We start from the raw sequence: 18,296 nt of genomic DNA on the forward strand, positions 1-18,296 counted from the left end.
TTTAAATTTGTTGTTAGCTGCCCTGAGCCCTGTTCCCAGCTTTCTGAACCGGGAAGGACAGGGCATAAATAAATAAATAAATAAATAAATAAATAAATAAATAAATAAAATTATTATTATTATTATTATTCCTCTTTGAATCCTGAGCCTCATTTCACTGGGGCCTGACTGCATGGGTCTTGTTGCAGAGGGAGGCATGGGGGGGGGGCTGCCAGTGCACTAGCCATGCACAATTGGGGGTGGGGTGTCCCCCCTAGGGTTCCCTTGCACGGTTGCAGAGAAAAGTGGGTTGTGTCTCCCAGATCCCCCTGCATCTAGGCGCCTCTGCACCTCTGGAACCAGCAGCAACCCCCGGCATTGCTGGGGTTGGACTAGATGGCCTTGGGGTTCCCTTGCAGCTCTGATTCCACGACTAGAGCAGGTTGCTCTCTGCCAGCTCAGGCCATTTGAAAGCGGATGAGATGAATTTGTGACGGAGGAGGAGGAGACAGGCTGTGCTTGCAAGCCACAATGGTGAGAGGCGACCTTCCAGATGAGAGGCAGCCTGATGGGCAGCAGCTGTTGGGAGGGCTCTGGACTCCAGGCCTGGCTTGGGGGTCTCTGTGGCTGATCGTGCGCTGCCAAAATGTGAGTGCGGCTGCTGCTGTTAGGAGAGGGCTGGGTTTTTTTTTAAGCTTTTTTAATGTGTATTGTAGGATGGAGACAGATCTGGGTTACAGCTAGGCTTTTTGTTTTTTGTTTGTGCTTCCTGAGATACAGAACCGACTGTTTCTCCTTCCCATCAGGACTCAATTCCTGGGCAGACTTGAAACCTAGGTAAAGGGGTAAAGGGACCCCTGACCATTAGGTCCAGTTGTGCCCAACTCTGGGGTTGCAGCGCTCATCTCGCTTTACTGGCCGAGGGAGCCGGCGTTTGTCCGCAGACAGTTTTTCCAGGTCATGTGGCCAGCAAGACTAAGCCACTTCTGGTGAACCAGAGCAGCGCATGGAAACGCCAGAGCGGTACCTATTTATCTACTTGCACTTTGACATGCTTTTGAACTGCTAGGTGGGCAGGAGCAGGGACCGAGCAACGGGAGCTCACCCTGTTGTGAGGATTTGAACTGCTGACCTTCTGATCAGCAAGTCCTAGACTCTGTGGTTTAAGCCACAGCGCCACCCGCGTCCCACTTGAAACCTACATAGCCCCTAATAGCCTTGCTTGAATATCTGCCCCCCCATGCAACTTTCTCATGTTAAAGACTCTTGCCAGGTGGAAGGGATGGGGGAACATGGCCTCCCCACAGCCGTTACAAAACAAATGCGCTCTTCCCCCAAAGGTCAACTCGTCCAACCCCCCCCCCCCCCCCCGCCTTGCCAGAATCGCAGCTGATGTATTTGCTCTTCTTCATTTAACCTGAATAACTTGAAACCTCCTGTGCTATTTTCTGACATTTCGGTTGGCCCAATAAACGAGCATTGCCACAATACGGGTTTTGGGATTTTCCTGATGGGAGGCTGCAGCTCCCTTCACGTTTTGTGTGGCTTGGGGAGGGTGATGGTTTGTAGAATCCCTGGAATTTTCAACAACAGGAGTCCTTGTGGCGAAGGACTGCTCTCCTGGTGCCCTCAGGCAATCTAGAACGTGTGGACACCCAACAACTTCTGGAACACTCAGGACGGAGGAAAGAAAGTCCTTCTCCACACAGAGCATTGTTAAACTGTGGAACTCCCTTCCGCAGGAGGCCACCAAGCTGAATGGCTTCCAAAGAAGTTTAGAGGAATTTGTGGAGGAGGAGAGAGAGGGCTGTTGATGTCTACAAGAGGGAAGGGGGTTGGAGGATGGATGGCGGCTAATGAATTGAGGTTGAATCCTGACAAGACAGAAGTACTGTTTTTGGGGGACAGGGGGCGGGCTGGTGTGGAGGACTCCCTGGTCCTGAATGGGGTAACTGTGCCCCTGAAGGACCAGGTGCGCAGCCTGGGAGTCATTCTGGACTCACAGCTGTCCATGGAGGCACAGCTCAATTCTGTGTCCAGGGCAGCTGTTTACCAGCTCCATCTGGGATGCAGGATGAGACCCTCCCTGCCCGCAGACTGTCTCGCCAGAGTGGTGCATGCTCTGGTTATCTCTCGCTTGGACTACTGCAATGCGCTCTATGTGGGGCTACCTTTGAAGGTGACCCGGAAACTGCAATTAATCCAGAATGCGGCAGCTAGACTGGTGACTGGGGGCGGCCGCCGAGACCATATAACACCAGTCTTGAAAGACCTACATTGGCTCCCAGAATGTTTCCAGGCACAATTCAAAGTGTTGGTGCTGACCTTGAAAGCCCTAAACAGCCTCGGTCCAATATCCCTGAAGGAGTGTCTCCACCCCCATTGTTCTGCCCGGACACTGAGGTCTAGCGCCGAGGGCCTTCTGGTGGTTCCCTCCCTGGGAGAAGCAAAGTTACAGGGAACCAGGCAGAGGGCCTTCTCGGTGGTGGCGCCCGCCCTGTGGAACGCCCTCCCACCAGATGTCAAGGAAATAAACAACTATCTGACATTCAGAAGACATCTTAAGGCTGCCCTGTTCAGGGAAGTTTTTAATATATGACATATTAATGTATTTTTGGTCTTTGTGGAAGCCGCCCAGAGTGGCTGGGGAAACCCAGCCAGATGGGCGGGGTACAAATAATAAATTATTATTATTATTAACTTGCACTCGGATCCTGCCTTCTGAATTCCCAGAGGCATCCGGCTGGCCATTGTGAGTACAGATGCTGGATGGGCCATTGGCCTGATCCAGACTTTATAGCCCCTCCCAGGTTTCATGCTCTCCTGAATCCTGACCCCATCTCCACCTCCTGACCTGCAGCGCCAGCAAAGTGCTCCCTCTGAGTCCACACACTGCGTCTTCCTTCCCCGTGATGCTTTTTGGAGCGCCTGCGGCCCCAGAGGCTGAACTCGGCACAATGCACTTAGCCGTGCGCAGAATTAGTGCTGCTTGGTTTGGGGCTGGGTGGAGATGCTCCAGACCTAACTCTCTCTTTTTCAAAAAAATTTATTCATTTTATAACACAAATAAAAAACACAAACAGAAAAGACAAACAATACAAACAAATTCTTGTCTTATCCTTATTTTCCTAAACATTAAGTGGGCTTCCCCAAGTCCCACCTATCTGATTTTCATTTTACTTCATCTTTAGCAGTTTACATATATCATAATTTCTAACCACCCCCCCCCATACATTTACTTTAACCATAAAAAACGTCACATTTTATCACTTATAAAATACACTATCTTCTACTTCTAACCCTATCGCCTATATCCACTTCCAAAGCTATTCTTAGATTTAAATATTAACATTTTTTCAAATATTCCTTAAACTTCTTCCAGTCTTCTTCCACTATCTCTTCTCTCTGGTCTTGGAGTCTCCCGGTCAGTTTGGCAAGTTCCATATAGTCCACCATCTTCATCTGCTTAACTCTCTGCGGAGTGGACTCGGTTCTGCGTGCCCAGGCAGATCTTCCCTCCCTCTTTCAACTTGAAGCTGGACCAAAGAGACCCCACAGCAGCCCACTCTGCCCTCCAGGCTGGCCCTGGAATCGGGAGACTGGAAGGGACCCCCAGAGGCATCTAGTCCACCCCCTCGCAGGGGTTGAGATACTGAAGCCCAGGGCTCCCCATCGCCACCCCCTGAGAAGAGGGCCTTGCGAGGCTCTGACGGGGGGGGGGCAGAAGCAGCCCCCAGGCTTTGCCGAAGCCCCCTTCTCACCTTGGACCCGGCTTTGCTGGGACCCTCCCTCAAGACCTGCCTCCTTCCTTCCTGGGACCCCCCTCCCCTCCCATGCCCACGCACAGTTAGGGGGCGTCTGCCTGGGGGCTGAGGCTGGCGGGGGAAGAGCGGGAGGCAGCCGCGTGCCCCACTTCTCCCCGCCCCCTCCCTGCCCGGGGGAGACTCCGAGATCCGACGCATTTCTTAAAATAAACCCTGAATTAGATCGCCACTCGGAGCGGCACAGTTGCCATGGCAACGCCAGTCTTGGCTGAGCGGCGGCAGCGGGATCCGGAGAGGCACCCGGGTGGCAGATGCTGCCACAGGGCAGGTCCAGGGGGCCCCGGCCCACCTCATTCCCTGCCACCCACCGCCTCGGGGGACCCTGCCGGCCCGTGTGAGCGCCCCTCTGAGTGGGCTTTGGGAGACTGGGGTCCCCCAAGCGCCTCCTGCTGCCATTCACAAACGGAGCCCTGAGGCACCTGGGATGATGGAGGGGGCATGGAAAGGGTGTCTTAAGAGCCCCAGGGCCGTCTGGTCCAGCCTCCTGGTCTCACAGGGACCAAGCAGATGCCTCTTGCAGGAAACCCGCACGCAGGATCCGAGCGCAAGAGCAACTCTCTCTTCCTGCAATTCCCAGAGCGGAGGCGCCCTGGCCAGGGGCCATCAATAGGCCTCTCCTCCTCCTCCGTGAATTTGTCCGTGAATCTGCCTCCTGTGGGAGTGAGTTCCACAGTCTAACTGTGGGGCGCAGTGCGTGCGAGTGTGAGGAACCCAGAGACGCAGGCCAAGGGGCACGCCCCCCCCTCCGCCTTGAATGCCAACCCACAGCTGCTCCAGCGGCTGTAGCTTGACATTTCTGGACCACAGTATAGATCGGTGCTGCTGCTGTGTGTATCCCTCTGCCGTCTCCACGGCAACCAGCTGCTTAAGGAGGCCCTCTAGTTTCCACGGCAACCATGCTGCCTGTCTTCCCTCTCTTCTTCTGCTTGATGGATTTCACAAGCTTTATTTTGGGGAGAGGAGGAGGAGGAGGAGGGAGAGGAGAGCTTGAAGTCCAGGAGGGGTGTGTGGGGGAGAGGGGAGGACAGCCCCCTGTCCGTTTGGGGGACCCTCCTTCTGCTCCTGAGGGTGGCAGGCCCTGTGAGTGTAAGAAGCTGCCTCCTCCTGACTCTGACCATTGGCCCATCGTGCCCAGGACTGCCTGCTCGGACTGGCAGCAGGAGTCCAGGCAAGGGACTCTCATTCCAACCCTGCCTGGAGAAGGAACTGAACCTGAGGCTCTGCCTCTGAGCCTGGCCCTGTCCCCGCTCGGCTTGAGAAGGGGTCTCCCCTTGGTTCTGTGGGCATGTGGGTGGGCACAGCTGCAAGGCCAGCCCCTCCTGCCTCTGGTGCCCGGTTCCAAATGCCCCCCCCCCCGACTGACCTGCCCAATGCAAACATCCCTCATTTCAGGCAAGGCCCAGTTCAAGAAGCCCCTCTGCCCACAAACAGAGTTTCCCCCTGGGACCCTCCCTGTGCAGAAATGAACCCCTTGGCTGCCAGGTGGTGCATAGTAGTAGTAGTAGTAGTAGTAATTTACAGTGATACCTCGGGTTACATACGCTTCAGGTTACATACGCTTCAGGAAATTCCCTAACCCAGAAATAGTGCTTCAGGTTAAGAACTTTGCTTCAGGATGAGAACAGAAATCGTGCTCTGGCAGCGCGGCAGCAGCAGGAGGCCCCATTAGCTAAAGTGGTGCTTCAGGTTAAGAACAGTTTCAGGTTAAGAACGGACCTCCAGAACGAATTAAGTACTTAACCCGAGGTACCACTGTATATCTAAAATTATTCCGGGCGGCTCCCAACAAAAATAGTAAAAACACAATACAATATCAAATACTGAAAACTTCCCTGAAGAGGGCTGCATTCAGATGAAAATGACCATGGGCTTCAAATCCCAGTGAGGGTCCTGCAGGTGGGGAGGCTGGCTGGCTCAGGGGGCAAATTCTGGGTGCCGTGAAAAGCAGACCTGTCCGGCGGGTGAGGGGGGGGGGGCAGGGGAAACAAGGAATGGGAGCAGGCGCTCTGTGCTATTCAGTGGATGGTGCCAGGTGAGGACTATGTGTGTTTGGAAACCCTTCCCCAGCACCGAAATAATGGGCCTTCAACTGGGCCTGCTCTGTTGGGGAGAGTGTCTCCAGCAGGGCCTTCCTGAAACTGGCCCCATTCTCTCGCTCCCTCTGGCCACACACTGGCTTTAGCAATAATAAATAAAGAGGGCATGAGAAGATTGCCCCCTTCTCCTTTCACCAGGAGGCCCCAAAGCTCTAGTCCAGGATCCTGTTCTCACAGTGGCCTGTGGGAAGCCAGCCAGCAGGATCCGGGGACCAGAGCCCTCCATCACCTCCTCCTCCTCTTCCTCCTCCTCCTCCTCCTCCTCCTCTTCTTCCTCCTCCTCCATCATCATGCATTTGTCCAAACCTCTTTTAAAGCCATCAGAGTCACTGCCTCCTGCAGAAGTGAGTTCCAAAGCTGAACTATGCATCGCGTGAAGAAGGACTTCTTCTCATCTTTTGTCAATAATAATAATAATTTTTTATTTATACCCTGCCCTTCCTGGTTCAGGAAACTGGGTTCAGGGCAGCTAACAACAAATTCAAAACACTTAATTGATGCTACCCCCCCCCCCAAAAAAAACCACCCCAACATAAAATACGGTATAAAACATGAATAACAATAAATTCAGAATTCAAAAATTAATTCAGGGGTGAAATCCATCCAATAAACATTAGATGATCACCAGGGCTAGCTGACTAAATTAGTCCTATTTGGGCCAGTGAGAAGATCAGGGGAGAATTAGCTGTGGGATCCCAGAGCGGGTAATCTTCACAAAAAGGGGAGAGGGAGAGAAGGAAGGGGAATAAAAGATCAGGCTAAGTTCAAATGGAAAGCCAGGTGGAATAGCTTTGTCTTACAGGCCCTGCAGAAGGAGGTTAAATCCTGCAGGCCCTGGTCTCCTGGGACAGAGCGTTCCACCAGGCTGGAGCCATCTAGCATTCTCTTTCTTCGTTTCCCTCACCCTGGTGCCCATGGACTTCTGTGACCGGGAGGCAACCCCAGCCGACTGCGGAGTGTCTTGCCAATAATAAGTGCGCCCTCTCAACATTGGTAGCCCTGCAGGACACAGGAGAGGCCCAAGGCAAGAAGGTGGAGTGGCTGGCCAGCCGGCTGGCATGTGGGCAGGGGACTCTGGTCTCCATCAGCAGAGCTCCTTGCTGTGCCCCCGGGAGGCAGCCTGCCTCTTCCTGCTTGGCTCTCCGGCTCACGGAGCTGTGAAGTGTGAGGCGGCACCTCGGATGAAGTGTGAGCAGGAGCCTGACTGTGGCATGGGCATGTGTGTGTGTGTGTGTGTCCGCAGGAGGCCGTGGAGACAGAGTGGCAGCTCGGCCTGCCCAGCCCAGCTGCCTGGCAAGGAGCCAAAGCAGGCGGGCGGCTGGCTCTGCTGGAGCAGGAACTGCCTCAGCCCAGCCATGCCTTTCCCTGCTGGGAGGAAGGCCTCCCTTCCCGGGGATCCGGAGCAATGCAGCAGCGAGGTGGCAGCACTGGGCTTGGCTCAGGAGCAGGTGCAAAGGTCTGGCGCTGCCTGGCCCCAGAAATTTCAGGATTGGGGCATCTGGTTGGCCACTGTGAAAACAGGATGCTGGGCCACATGGGCCTGATCCCGCAGCCTCATCTGAGGTTCCTATGCCTTGGCAGCTGCCAGTGTCCCAGGGCTCACGATTTGTGCCAATGAGGACTCTCTGAGGAGGCTGGTGCTGTTGGGGCTCACTGGGAATATGAAACAAAATAAAAAAATTCCTTCCAGTAGCACCTTAAAGGTAAAGGTACCCCTGCCCATATGGGCCAGTCTTTACAGACTCTAGGGTTGTGCGCTCATCTCACTCTATAGGCCGGGAGCCAGCGCTGTCCGCAGACACTTCCGGGTCACGTGGCCAGCGTGACATTGCTGCTCTGGCGAGCCAGCGCAGCACATGGAACGCTGTTTACCTTCCTGCTGGTAAGCGGTCCCTATTTATCTACTTGCACCTGGGGGTGCTTTCGAACTGCTAGGTTGGCAGGCGCTGGGACCGAGCAACAGGAGCGCACCCCGCTGCGGGGATTCGAACTGCCGACCATGCGATCGGCAAGTCCTAGGCTCTGTGGTTTAACCCACAGCGCCACCCGCGTCCCAAGCAGCACCTTAGAGACCAGCTAAGTTTGTTCTTGGTATGAGTTTTCATGTGCATGCACACTTCTTCAGATACACTGAAACAGAAGTCACCAGACCCTCATATATAGTGGGAGGGTGGGGAGGGGTATTACTCAGAAGGAGGGTGGGAATGGGGGATTGGCTGATAGGTGTGGAAGACCTGTTGACACTGTTAACGACTGCAATTGGTCTTACAGGAAAAAGCGAGGGGTGAGATGGCCAAAAATAGCTTTATCACATATAATGAGATAAGAATCTAATGTCTGTATTCAGACCAGGTCTCTCTATGGTAATAAGTTGCAATTCAGCAACTTCTCTTTCCAGTCTATTTCTGAAATTCTTTTCTGAGGTATCTGAAGAAGTGTGCATGGCACGATAGCTCATACCAATAACAAACTTAGTTGGTCTCTGAGGTGCTACTCTCCTGCCAACCTAGCAGTTCGAAAGCACGTCAAAGTGCAAGTAGATAAATAGGTACCGCTCTGGCGGGAAGGTAAAGGGCGTTTCCGTGTGCTGCTCTGGTTAGCCAGAAGCGGCTTAGTCCTGCTGGACACATGACCCAGAAGCTGTATGTCGGCTCCCTCGGCCTATAGAGTGAGATGAGTGCCGCAACCCCAGAGTTGGCCACGACTGGACCTAATGGTCAGGGGTCCCTTTACCTTTACCTTTAAGGTGCTACTGAAAGGAATTTTTAAAATTTTGTTTCGACTACGGTAGACCAACACAGCTACCTACCTGTAACTGGGAATATGAAAGTTGGCCCTGCTCTGTTGGCAAAAATTCCCCATGAGAGCAGGATGGAGCATGGGAAAGAGGCAGGGGGCAGAATGGGTAGAGTGCCAGACTGGGACCCCTGGGAGACCTGGAGTCAGAGCCCCCCACTTGGCCATGAAGGGCCAGTCACTGGCTCTCAGCCTAATCTCCCTCACAGGGTTGTTGTGGTGGATTAAATGTGAAGGGGAGAACCATGTATGGCAGGTGGGATAGGAATGCAGTAAGTAAAGCAATAACAAATATATAAAAGGGCGGGGGGGGGCAATGACAGCAGAGGCTTCTCCCTGGTGGCAAAGGGGGCTGGACTGGATGACCCTTCTGGGTCCCTTCCTACTCTGGGACAAGCAGATCCCCATCTCTGTTGCTTGGTGGCTAACTTATCTGGCCCTGAGCTTGACTGCCCTGCAGTGACCAAGGCCCTGAGAGTGGGCAGTGTGTTCAAATTCTGCCCACTCCCCCCCCAAGCATCACCCCCACCCTGCTCAGCTTGTCTCCTCCGGTGCCAAGAAGGTGCAGAGGTGTCAGGCTGCTGTGAAAGAGAGCTGCCCGGGTGCCAGCCTGAGTCTGGCGAGGTCCCTCCTGGCCTAGAGAGGTGGGGCCAGGCCTGGCTCCAGGAGAACTGCCGCTGCCACCCCCCAGCAGCCGAGGAGTCAGGCTGTGGGGTGCAGAGAGGGAGTGTGGAGGGGGGCACAGCTATTGCCCTTGCCAAGGGGACTTGCAGTCAAAGCTCCTGCTCATCCGTGTGGCAGCATTTCCTGCCCCAAACGCCCTGCGCTCGCGGCGCAGAGGATGCCAGGACCATCCATCTCAAGTGCAAGCTGCAAATTAGCCTGCCACCCCAAAAACCAGCCCAAGGCGCTCTCTGCAGCCGCACAAACAAATGTGACTTGTCCTCAGGTGGCCCACTTGCCATGACTCGGGCAGCCTGTGAAGAACACACAAAGCGACTTGCGTGAATTCTCTCTCTCTCTCTCTCTCTCTCTCTCTCTCTCTCTCTCCACCTTCTCCAACGTCCCTCAGCCTCTTGTTGCTGAGACTGCAGAGGTTGGGAGGGACAAGATCTGCTGGTATCTTCTCTGGCTGTCCCTAAGAGAGGAAAGCGCTGGATCATGACCCTGGGGCAGAGCTAGGCCAGCCCATGCTGCCGTCTCCTTCTCTCCCTCCCCTCCAGGATCAGGGCCATTGGTCTCTCCCCACCCCCATGATTACGATTTGGAAGCATGAGCTGTGTGGATGCTGAGAGAGAGCCTTGGCGATTCCTTGTTGTTGGGGCACCCAAGTCAGCCCACACTGTCCTCCTGGAACTCTGGCTGCTTCCTCAGGTCTTCCTCCTCTCTGGGACTGACTCATGCTGCTTCTCAGAAGGCGCCCCAGGATGCTCAGGATAGGCCTGGTGCTGCGGAGATCAAGCAGGATAATAGAATCATGGAGCTGTAGACTTGGAAGGTACACACACCAAGGGCCATCTAGTCCAACCCCTGCAATGCAGGAATTTCGGCTCAAGCATCCCTGATAGATGGCCACCCAACCTCTGCTTATAAACCTCCATGGAAGGAGAGCCCAACACCTTCTTAGGAATAATAATAATTTATTATTTATACCCCGCCCATCTGGCTGGGTTTCCTCAGCCACTCTGGGTGGCTTTCAACAGAATATTAAGATACAATAGTCTATTAAACATTAAAAGCTTCCCTAAACAGGGCTGCCTTCAGATGTCTTCTAAAGGTCTGGTAGTTCTTCTCTTTGACATCTGGTGGGAGGGTGTTCCACAGGGCAGGTGCCACTACCAAGAAGGCCCTCTGCCTGGTTCCCTGCAACTTGGCTTCTCGCAGCGAGGGAACCGCCAGAAGGCCCTCAGTGCTGGACCTCAGCGTCCGGGCAGAATGATGGGAAGCCCATTCCACTGCTGAACAGCTCTCAGCATCAGAAAGTTCTTCCTAATGTTTTGTTGGAGTCTCCTTTCTTGTCATTTGAATCCATTAAGAACATAAGAGGTGGTGCATCAGGCCAATGGGGACCCATCTCTTCCAGCATCCTGTTCTCACAGGGGCCAACCAGATACCCCAAAAGGAAATCCACAAGCAGTCCTCTCCCTCCTGAGGTTTCCAGCCTCTGGGATTCAGAAGCGCTGCTGCCTTTGAGCATGAGCCATTGTGGCCCTTAGTCATTGACAGGCCTCTCCACAAATTTGTCCAACCCCCTTTTAAAGCCAGGTAGGTTTATGGCCATCCTTGCTTCCTGTGGGCATGAGTTCCATAGTTTAACTGTGCCCTGTGTGAAGTCCTGAGCCCCTAAATCTATTCCTCCTCTGACTGGGACCACTTGGCAGTCAGCTCAACGCCAACAAACAGAAGCTCCTCTCATACATGGATTTGTGGAAGTCCCGACCGCAAGAACTGGCAGTGTCTGACTGGCTTGGCTAGTTTGGGGAAAGGCAGTTACCTTCATGAAAGGCAGGTTTATCAATGGCTATTAGCCCTGACACGACACGAAACCTCTGCTCAGAGGCCAGGTGTGTGCGCCCAGAGGATAAGCCTTTCAAGGGCCGATGGAGAGAGAGATAGCTCAAGGAAAATGTTACACTCCGTGCCAGGGATTATTAGGAAGCAGACTGAAAATATGACGGCCAGTGCCGTGAGAACTCTCTGCAAATCTATGGCACGGCTGCATCTGGAATGCGGTGAACGGTCCCAGTTGCCTCACCTCAGAAAGGGTGCTGTGAAGCTGGGAAAGGTGCAGAAAAGGGCAGCTGAAATGATGAAGGAACGGGAAGCCCTTCTTCCACAGGGAAAGGTTGTGGACTCTTAAGGTTGCGGGGGGCAGGGGAGAGGTGACTAAAGGGGAGGAGGACCTTGATAAAATTATGCTTGCTGGGGAGACCATGAAACTGGCTGGCGGAAGATGCAGGGCAGGCAAAAGGATTTACTTCTCCACTACCCAGCCCACGGGCAGCCTGTAGAACCCGCTTCAGCAGGGCTCTGTTTTGTTGTTCTTGAGAGCATCAGAAGAGCACCTGCAGGATCAGGCCAATGTCCCACCTGGTCCAGTATCCTGTTCCCACAGAGGCCAACCAGGTGCCTCTTTTGGGAAGCCAGCCGGCAGGATTCGCTCCCAGGAGCATCCCCCCCCTCCAGTGATTTCCAGGAGGCATTTCCTGCCTCTGACTTTCTCATAGCTGACATCCATTATCCCCCATGGATTTGTGTAATCCATGGAGGATGAATCTGTCGGTGGCTATTGGCCATCTAGTCCAGCATCCTTCTCCCATGGAGGACAACCAGATCCTGGGAAGCCCAAAAGGAAGACATGAGCACCATAGCGTGGTCCCTCTTGGGGTCTTCAGGAACCGGCCTTCGGAGCTATCCTGCCTCTCATCCTGGAAGGAGAACTCAGCCACTGTGCCCACAGCAGAAGCCGCAGAGAGAGATGCCCACCATGAATTTGTCTAATAGCCCTTTAAAGCTCTCCAAACCATCGCTTCCTCTTGTGGGAGTGAATGTCATAGTTTGCTCTGTATGAATAGATTTCTGCATTGCAGGGGGTTGGACTAGATGACCCTGGGGACCCCTTCCCAGTTTCTGTTACTGGTCCTGAACCTTCTTCATTGGATAATAATTTGGTCCTGAACCTTCTTCATTGAATAATAATTTGGCATCCCCAGCGAACTTTGCCGCCTCACTAACGACATCTGTCTCCAGATAATTTAAGAGCGAGTTTCAATGCCCAGGTCCCAAGACATATCCTTGGTGGGAGACTCCATTTTCTATCTCTCCCCCAAATTGGGAGAATGGTCCATTTATTTCTGCTTTTTAACCGGCTCCTGATCTGTACATAGCAGGCGGTGAGACGGCACGAGCGGCGCACAGCTGCTCCAGCTGTTGTGGCCACATCGGACCAAACTCCCTGCAACTTATCTCTCCCCCCTCTAGGGAAGGGGCAGCAGCCCACAGTTTTGGGAAGCTGGGGAGCAACAGAGCCCCCTCCCCTGCTATCTCGAAAGCCACTACTGCACTCGAGAACCTCTGCGCTTGAGTCACGGCTGTCAAACCTCCTTGGAAGCTTTTGTCAATTGCCTTCATCAAAACCTTTTTGAAATTCCGTGTAAACAATGGACATAATAGAGACAGTGGGCCTGACACTCAAACTTCTGCACATCCCACGAAGAAGCTGAATGGTGGGAGATTCAGGACAGATAACAGAACCTCTGTGCAGCCCATAGCTAAACTGCGAAAATCCCTCCCCCAGGAGCCAGCGGTGGTCACTAACTTAGGCTAAAGAGGATTAGACAAATTCACTGAGGGTGATAAGTCTACCAGGCATGATGACCCTGCTCTGCCTCCACAGTTGGAGGCAGTAAGTGCTTCCGAATGGCAGCTTCTGGAGTCGCCTTGTCTTTGAATCCTGCTTGTGGGCTTCCTTTCGGGCATCTGGTTGGCTCCTGTGAGAAGAGGCTGCTGGGCTCTTCTCGTGTTCTTATGTGGAGCCTCAATGCTCAGGTGCAGTATACCTCTGAGTTCTAGAAACTGCCCCCCCAAACTACAGGGACGAGCCTCCACCTTGTGAGGCTCAAAGAAGCCTCTGGCTGGCAGCTCTGGGGAAAGAAGGCTGGACCAGGTGAAGCCTCCTCTGGTCTCCTTATCTCTCTGCTGTTTGACCCAGAGATCAAATCTAGCAGCTGTATTGCCCTTTTCCATTGGAGCTATATCTGGTACCAAGCGTTATGTTTGGGGGGGGGCTGGCTCCATAACAAAGGGCTGCCCCCCCCCCAGTTCTCTCCCCCTTACACACACACTGCCAGCCTGAAAGGGCCCCTCTGTTCCTCTGAATCCCTGCTTGGGGTTTTGTTTGGGGTGCCCATCTCTAGGGCTTGTGCCTTCTCAGTCATCTTGCAGTTATATCGCCCTCACACTTCCCTGTCCTTTCTCTGCCAGGCGTGTGCATACACACACACACACACACACACACACACTGGCAGCCCTGTGCATTGTGAGGTGCAAAATAGGTGTGATGATATCATTTATCAGAGCAGCCTGCCTTGCTGGTGGAGGAGAGGAGCGAATGTCACCGAACTCTTCATTAGGCAGGCGGCCCAGAGGGGGAGCTGGTCCTCACTGCCGCACGATGAACCGCACAGTGGAGGGAAGACCTGGCTTGCTGGACTCCCAGCCACAGAGCAGCCAGTCGCCTTCGCAGGTGCTCACAGGTTGTGGCTCAGCAGGACATGGGGCTGGAACATGTGTCCCAAACCATGCAGCCACAGTGGCCAAGGCAGACCACACTCCCTCCTGCAGAAAAAAGTGGTCCCGTTGTGGTTGATTATCCAGCAGATGTGGTGGTGGGAAGTAGCCTAAGTGACTCTTAGGGGCCTAGGGAGGGCAGGTGATCAGTCATGAAAACCAGTTGGTGGGAGGGGAGGGGAGACTTGTGTTCGAATCCTGATTGCGAGTGTCCCTTTGGCGCATCTGGTTGGCCACTGTGAGAACAGGGTGCTGGAGCAGATGGGCCATTGGCCTCATCCAGCAGAGCCACCATGTTCAGAGGCAGGATATCTGACTACCAGGGACTGGGGACAGCAAGAAAAAAGGACTCTCTCTCTATCTCTCTCTCTCTCTCTCTCTCTCACACACACACACACACACCTGGTTCTGAGCCACTCAGACAGCATCTGGCTGGCAGCTGCTGGAAAATGGTGGACTGGCTGGACTTTGGTTCTGGACTTTGGGCAGCTCTTGTGGGGTTGGTCTGAAAGATGGTGGCTGATGATGCAGAAACCATGTCCTGTCAGCACTCATAGTAGAGAGAAATGTGTTCATGGGAAAAGAGGGGGAGCAGAGCAATGGAGGGTCAGGATCCTGGCTGGTTGCAACAGGGCAGGCCAGCTGCTGCTTCTGGAACGTTTGCCTGGGAGTAGAGCTGGTCATATTTAAGTTACCAGCTGCTGAATGGAGTGGGCCAGATCCAGGCCACTTGGCCATTGTGGGCAAGGATGCCTGAATAATAATAATAATAATAATAATAATAATAATAATAATAATAATAATAAAAATAGTTAACACTAGTCATAAACTATTCTAGTGCTTCCATGTTCATTGTGCTTTGACTATATTATCTTTGTAATACGACTGGTCTGTAAGGCAGCCCACTAGAATTACCCTCATATTTTAGGGGTGGGGTCTGAGGCCATTTGGAATGTGACTTCAAGGCACACAGATGAACATGGAACCCAGTCCCAAGGGGTTCCCCCTTGTGGCTCCCCTCTTCTGGCTCTCCCACCCCGTATGATGTCCTCGCCCAGCTCCCATTTGCTCCAGGCCCCCTGCTGCCCCAGGCTCAGCACCGAGGGGGTGTGGGGAGAAACCGAGCAGCCTCCTTGGGAGCCCCACACTCTGGGGCGGAGGAGGCCCCCAGCTGCCCACTCCGTGCCAGCAGTGACGGAGGCTCTTGAAATGGAGCCATAATCCTGGGATTAGAGGATTAGCAGCTTTTCACGTGCTCCCCCCTCCCCCCCCCACCGCCTCCACTTTCGCTGCCTGTGCCCCGGCCACCTCCAGAAATAAATAGACTGCTAGCTAACAGCTTCCTTCCTCAGGGACAGCGAGGGAGCCACTTCTGCCTTTGGCTCTGGGTGCAAAAGGGTGTTTGGGGGCTCACAGCAGCCTTCCTCCACCCCACCCCCCTTGCCAAGGCCCCATCTGTGTGGCTTTGCAGGCTCCTTCAGGTCCACAGGTAAATTGCACATGGATGCCCAGGTGGGGCAGAATGGAGAGGGGGGTAGGAGTCCCCCCCCCTCACACCCTCCAGCAATCCTGAGACTCCTAGTGGTGGCCAGGAAGATCTCTAACACTTCCTTTATTCCTCTGGGTTTTCAGAAACCAGCTTTCACACAGCACCTCTGCAAAAATATGCCTTGTATTCTTTGCTGGCACTGCCAGCTTCTGAAGGGCTCTGCTTGCAGCCTGAACTCTTGCCCATGGGCAGGGCAGCCTGTGCAAGCCCAGCAGCGTGTGCCCCCTCACCTATTGTGAATTCCCTTCCCTTTCTGACGCCCAGAGAGAACAACCACCGGGCATATGGAATCAGCGGTGTTGCGGTGCCACCCTCTGCAGCTCCAAGGGGGGGGGGTGCCTCTTGTGGCGGGGGTGTCTGCGGACCTCAGTGCCGGCACCTGCCCGCTTTGCCCCCTGGACGGATGCAGCAGAGCCCCCTGGAGCCAGGGAATAGGGAGCCCTGGCCGTGCCGCAGGGCGAGAGGAGGGGGCGGGAATGCAGAGCAGCTGGCCAAGGCCCAGGAGGAAGCAAACAATTAATTACAGCCGTCAAGGAGTAATGAGTGCCAGCGTCTGCCATGATCCGTGCTGGGATCCAGGCGCCCTCCTCCCTCCCTCCCCCCCTCCCGCTGCCAGGACTCACCCACATGAACTCCAGCTGCCCACGGTGTGAAGCGTCTTTGGCTGGGGAGGCGGCTCCCTGCCTCGGCCCCACCTCCTCTCGTTCACACACACACGAACCCCCAACTCTCCCTTCGGCATCTCCGCAAGCCTGGCCTGTAGGCTCCGCATGGGCTCCTAAGAGGAGAAGAGCCTCGGGGATCAAGGCAGGGGCTCAGAACTAGTCCAGCACCCCGGACAGCGGCAAAACCGGGACAGGGGCCAAGTCAAAAGACCCAGTTTGGCACACGCATTTGTGCGCGCACACACAGGCTGGGAGCCTCAATGGTGCCCCTCTTCACTCAGGGCAAAAAAACTGCCCCCCAGCTATGGCACTGATCCTGGGGGAAGTTTTTTTTTTTACGGCAACGTGCTTCACTTTACTCTGGTTTGCATGGAATTGCACTTGCCAGTTGACTGCCCATTCACTCCGTTTGGGGAGGTCCTTTTGGAGCTCCTCCCAATCCCTTTTGGTTGTTGTTGTTGTGATCCTGAACAATTTAGCGCCATTGGCAAACTTGGCCCCCTCGCTGCCCAGGCCTAACTCTGGGTCGTTCACCAGCAAGTTAAAGAGCGCGGTTAAAAATACCCAATAGTTGGAACTTCAGTCACTTTAAGAGGACTGGGCAAATTCAGGGAGCAATGGAGGGCTGTTGGCGGCTCCTCGCTACTCTGGCTCTGCCTTGCCCTCGACAGCTGGAGACAGCAATACGTCTGAAGCAAAGGAGGGGAGAGGGTTCGGGGCTTGGATGCTGCTTGGGGGCTTCCTACAACCAGCATCTGTTGGGTCCCTGTGAGAACAGGGCGCTGGGCTACAGGGGCCCCTGGCCTGGTCCAGCAGGCTTTTCTGATGGTCTTATGAATGATGTGCCGCCTTTGGGGCTCAGTCCCCATCAAGGCCCAGGCAGGAGAGAGCAGAGGGACCTGGGCGCCCTGGTCTGTGTCTGGCTGGCCGTGTGTCCAACAAGCCAACTCCCTCCGCTCTTCTTCCCAGCGGCTTATGCGGAACCCACTCGAGGGCTCCTTACAGTGTGACCCACCACCGCCCAGGGCTTTGTGACGGGAAGGGGGGCATTCTTGACTGGCCACCATGAGGATGCTTCTGGGGCCAAGGCAAGGGTGGCTAGCCGTATCAGCTTGGTCTGGGGCGAAGTATACGTTTGGCACGGGCGACACTTCTTTCTACCTTCTCATCCTCTGAGGAATGATTTGGGGCAGGAGGGAGGTCTGTGTGAGTGGGTGGGTGGCTCCCCTTAAGCCCATTCCACTTCCAGGCCCTTCCGCTTTGCACCGTGACCTGCGGTTCAAACTGCTTGCCTGCATTCCCACGAGCCAAATGCCTTGCGAATCAGGGGTTGTCGCTGCCCCATCTCTCAGGAAAGGCGGACACGGGCGCGTGGCTGAGGGGTTTGGGGCGAACAGTTGGGTAAACAGCACCTCCCTTCCCCCAAAAAACTTATCTCCGGTGCTGGGTTGCTGATGCGGGGGTGGGGGTGGGAGCGGAGGAAGAGGAGGAGGAGGAGGAGGCGGCATCCGCGCAGGCGGATTGCGCGGGGGGGAGCCGCAGTGCCAGCCCCCGAGATGCCCTAATTCCTCCGCCGCCGACTCAGATCTGCGCTGCCCTCGGAGGTGGCGAGCAGTTCGGCGGACGCTCCTGGCCCCTCCTCTCCCAGCTCGCTTACACCTCGGCGCCCCCCCGCCTCAGCTCATCCACCGCCCCCCCTCCGCTCGCCCGCCTGACGGAGAAGATGCCTTTTGAATACACGATGAACTGAAAGGGGGCTGAGCGGCAGCGGCGGCGGCAGCGGCAGCGGAGAAGGGGAAGGCTCTGCTCCGCACTGCAGCGGCGCGCAAGGCAGGCGAGGGGAGCCCAGGCAAGCGAGGCTCGGACGAGGCAGCCTCGGCGGGCGCCATGCTGAACAACCTGACGGACTGCGAGGACGGCGACGGGGGCGCCAGCCAAGGTAAGGGGCCACGGGGGGGGGGGGGGCTGGCTTCTCAAGCCCGGAGGCAGCCCTCGGAGGCTTCGCCTCGGCGGGATTCCGCTTCGGGGCAGGGCCGGCCGGCCGGCCGGCAGGATCGCGCGCCCCTTCTCGAGCGCTGCCTGCGCCGGGTACCGGCGG

General features: G+C 55.1%; 1 protein-coding gene across 3 annotated transcripts in view; it reads left to right on the plus strand.

Moving 5' to 3' along the window:
• Positions 1 to 18,296, plus strand: part of SLC12A5 (solute carrier family 12 member 5) — a 105,491-nt gene that overhangs the window by 14,320 nt on the left and 72,875 nt on the right. Inside the window, exon 1 of one of the 3 annotated variants that reach the window (XM_028735716.2) lies at positions 17,717 to 18,137. The exons of the other annotated variants lie outside the window; for them this stretch is intronic. Coding sequence (XP_028591549.2) covers positions 18,086 to 18,137 — 52 coding nt within the window. The 5' untranslated portion in view covers positions 17,717 to 18,085. Of the gene's footprint in view, positions 1 to 17,716; positions 18,138 to 18,296 lie in introns of those variants that run through there. 3 annotated transcript variants of the gene reach the window in all.

This window comes from Podarcis muralis, chromosome 5 (genome assembly GCF_964188315.1).
Source record: "Podarcis muralis chromosome 5, rPodMur119.hap1.1, whole genome shotgun sequence".
Taxonomy (NCBI): domain Eukaryota; kingdom Metazoa; phylum Chordata; class Lepidosauria; order Squamata; family Lacertidae; genus Podarcis; species Podarcis muralis.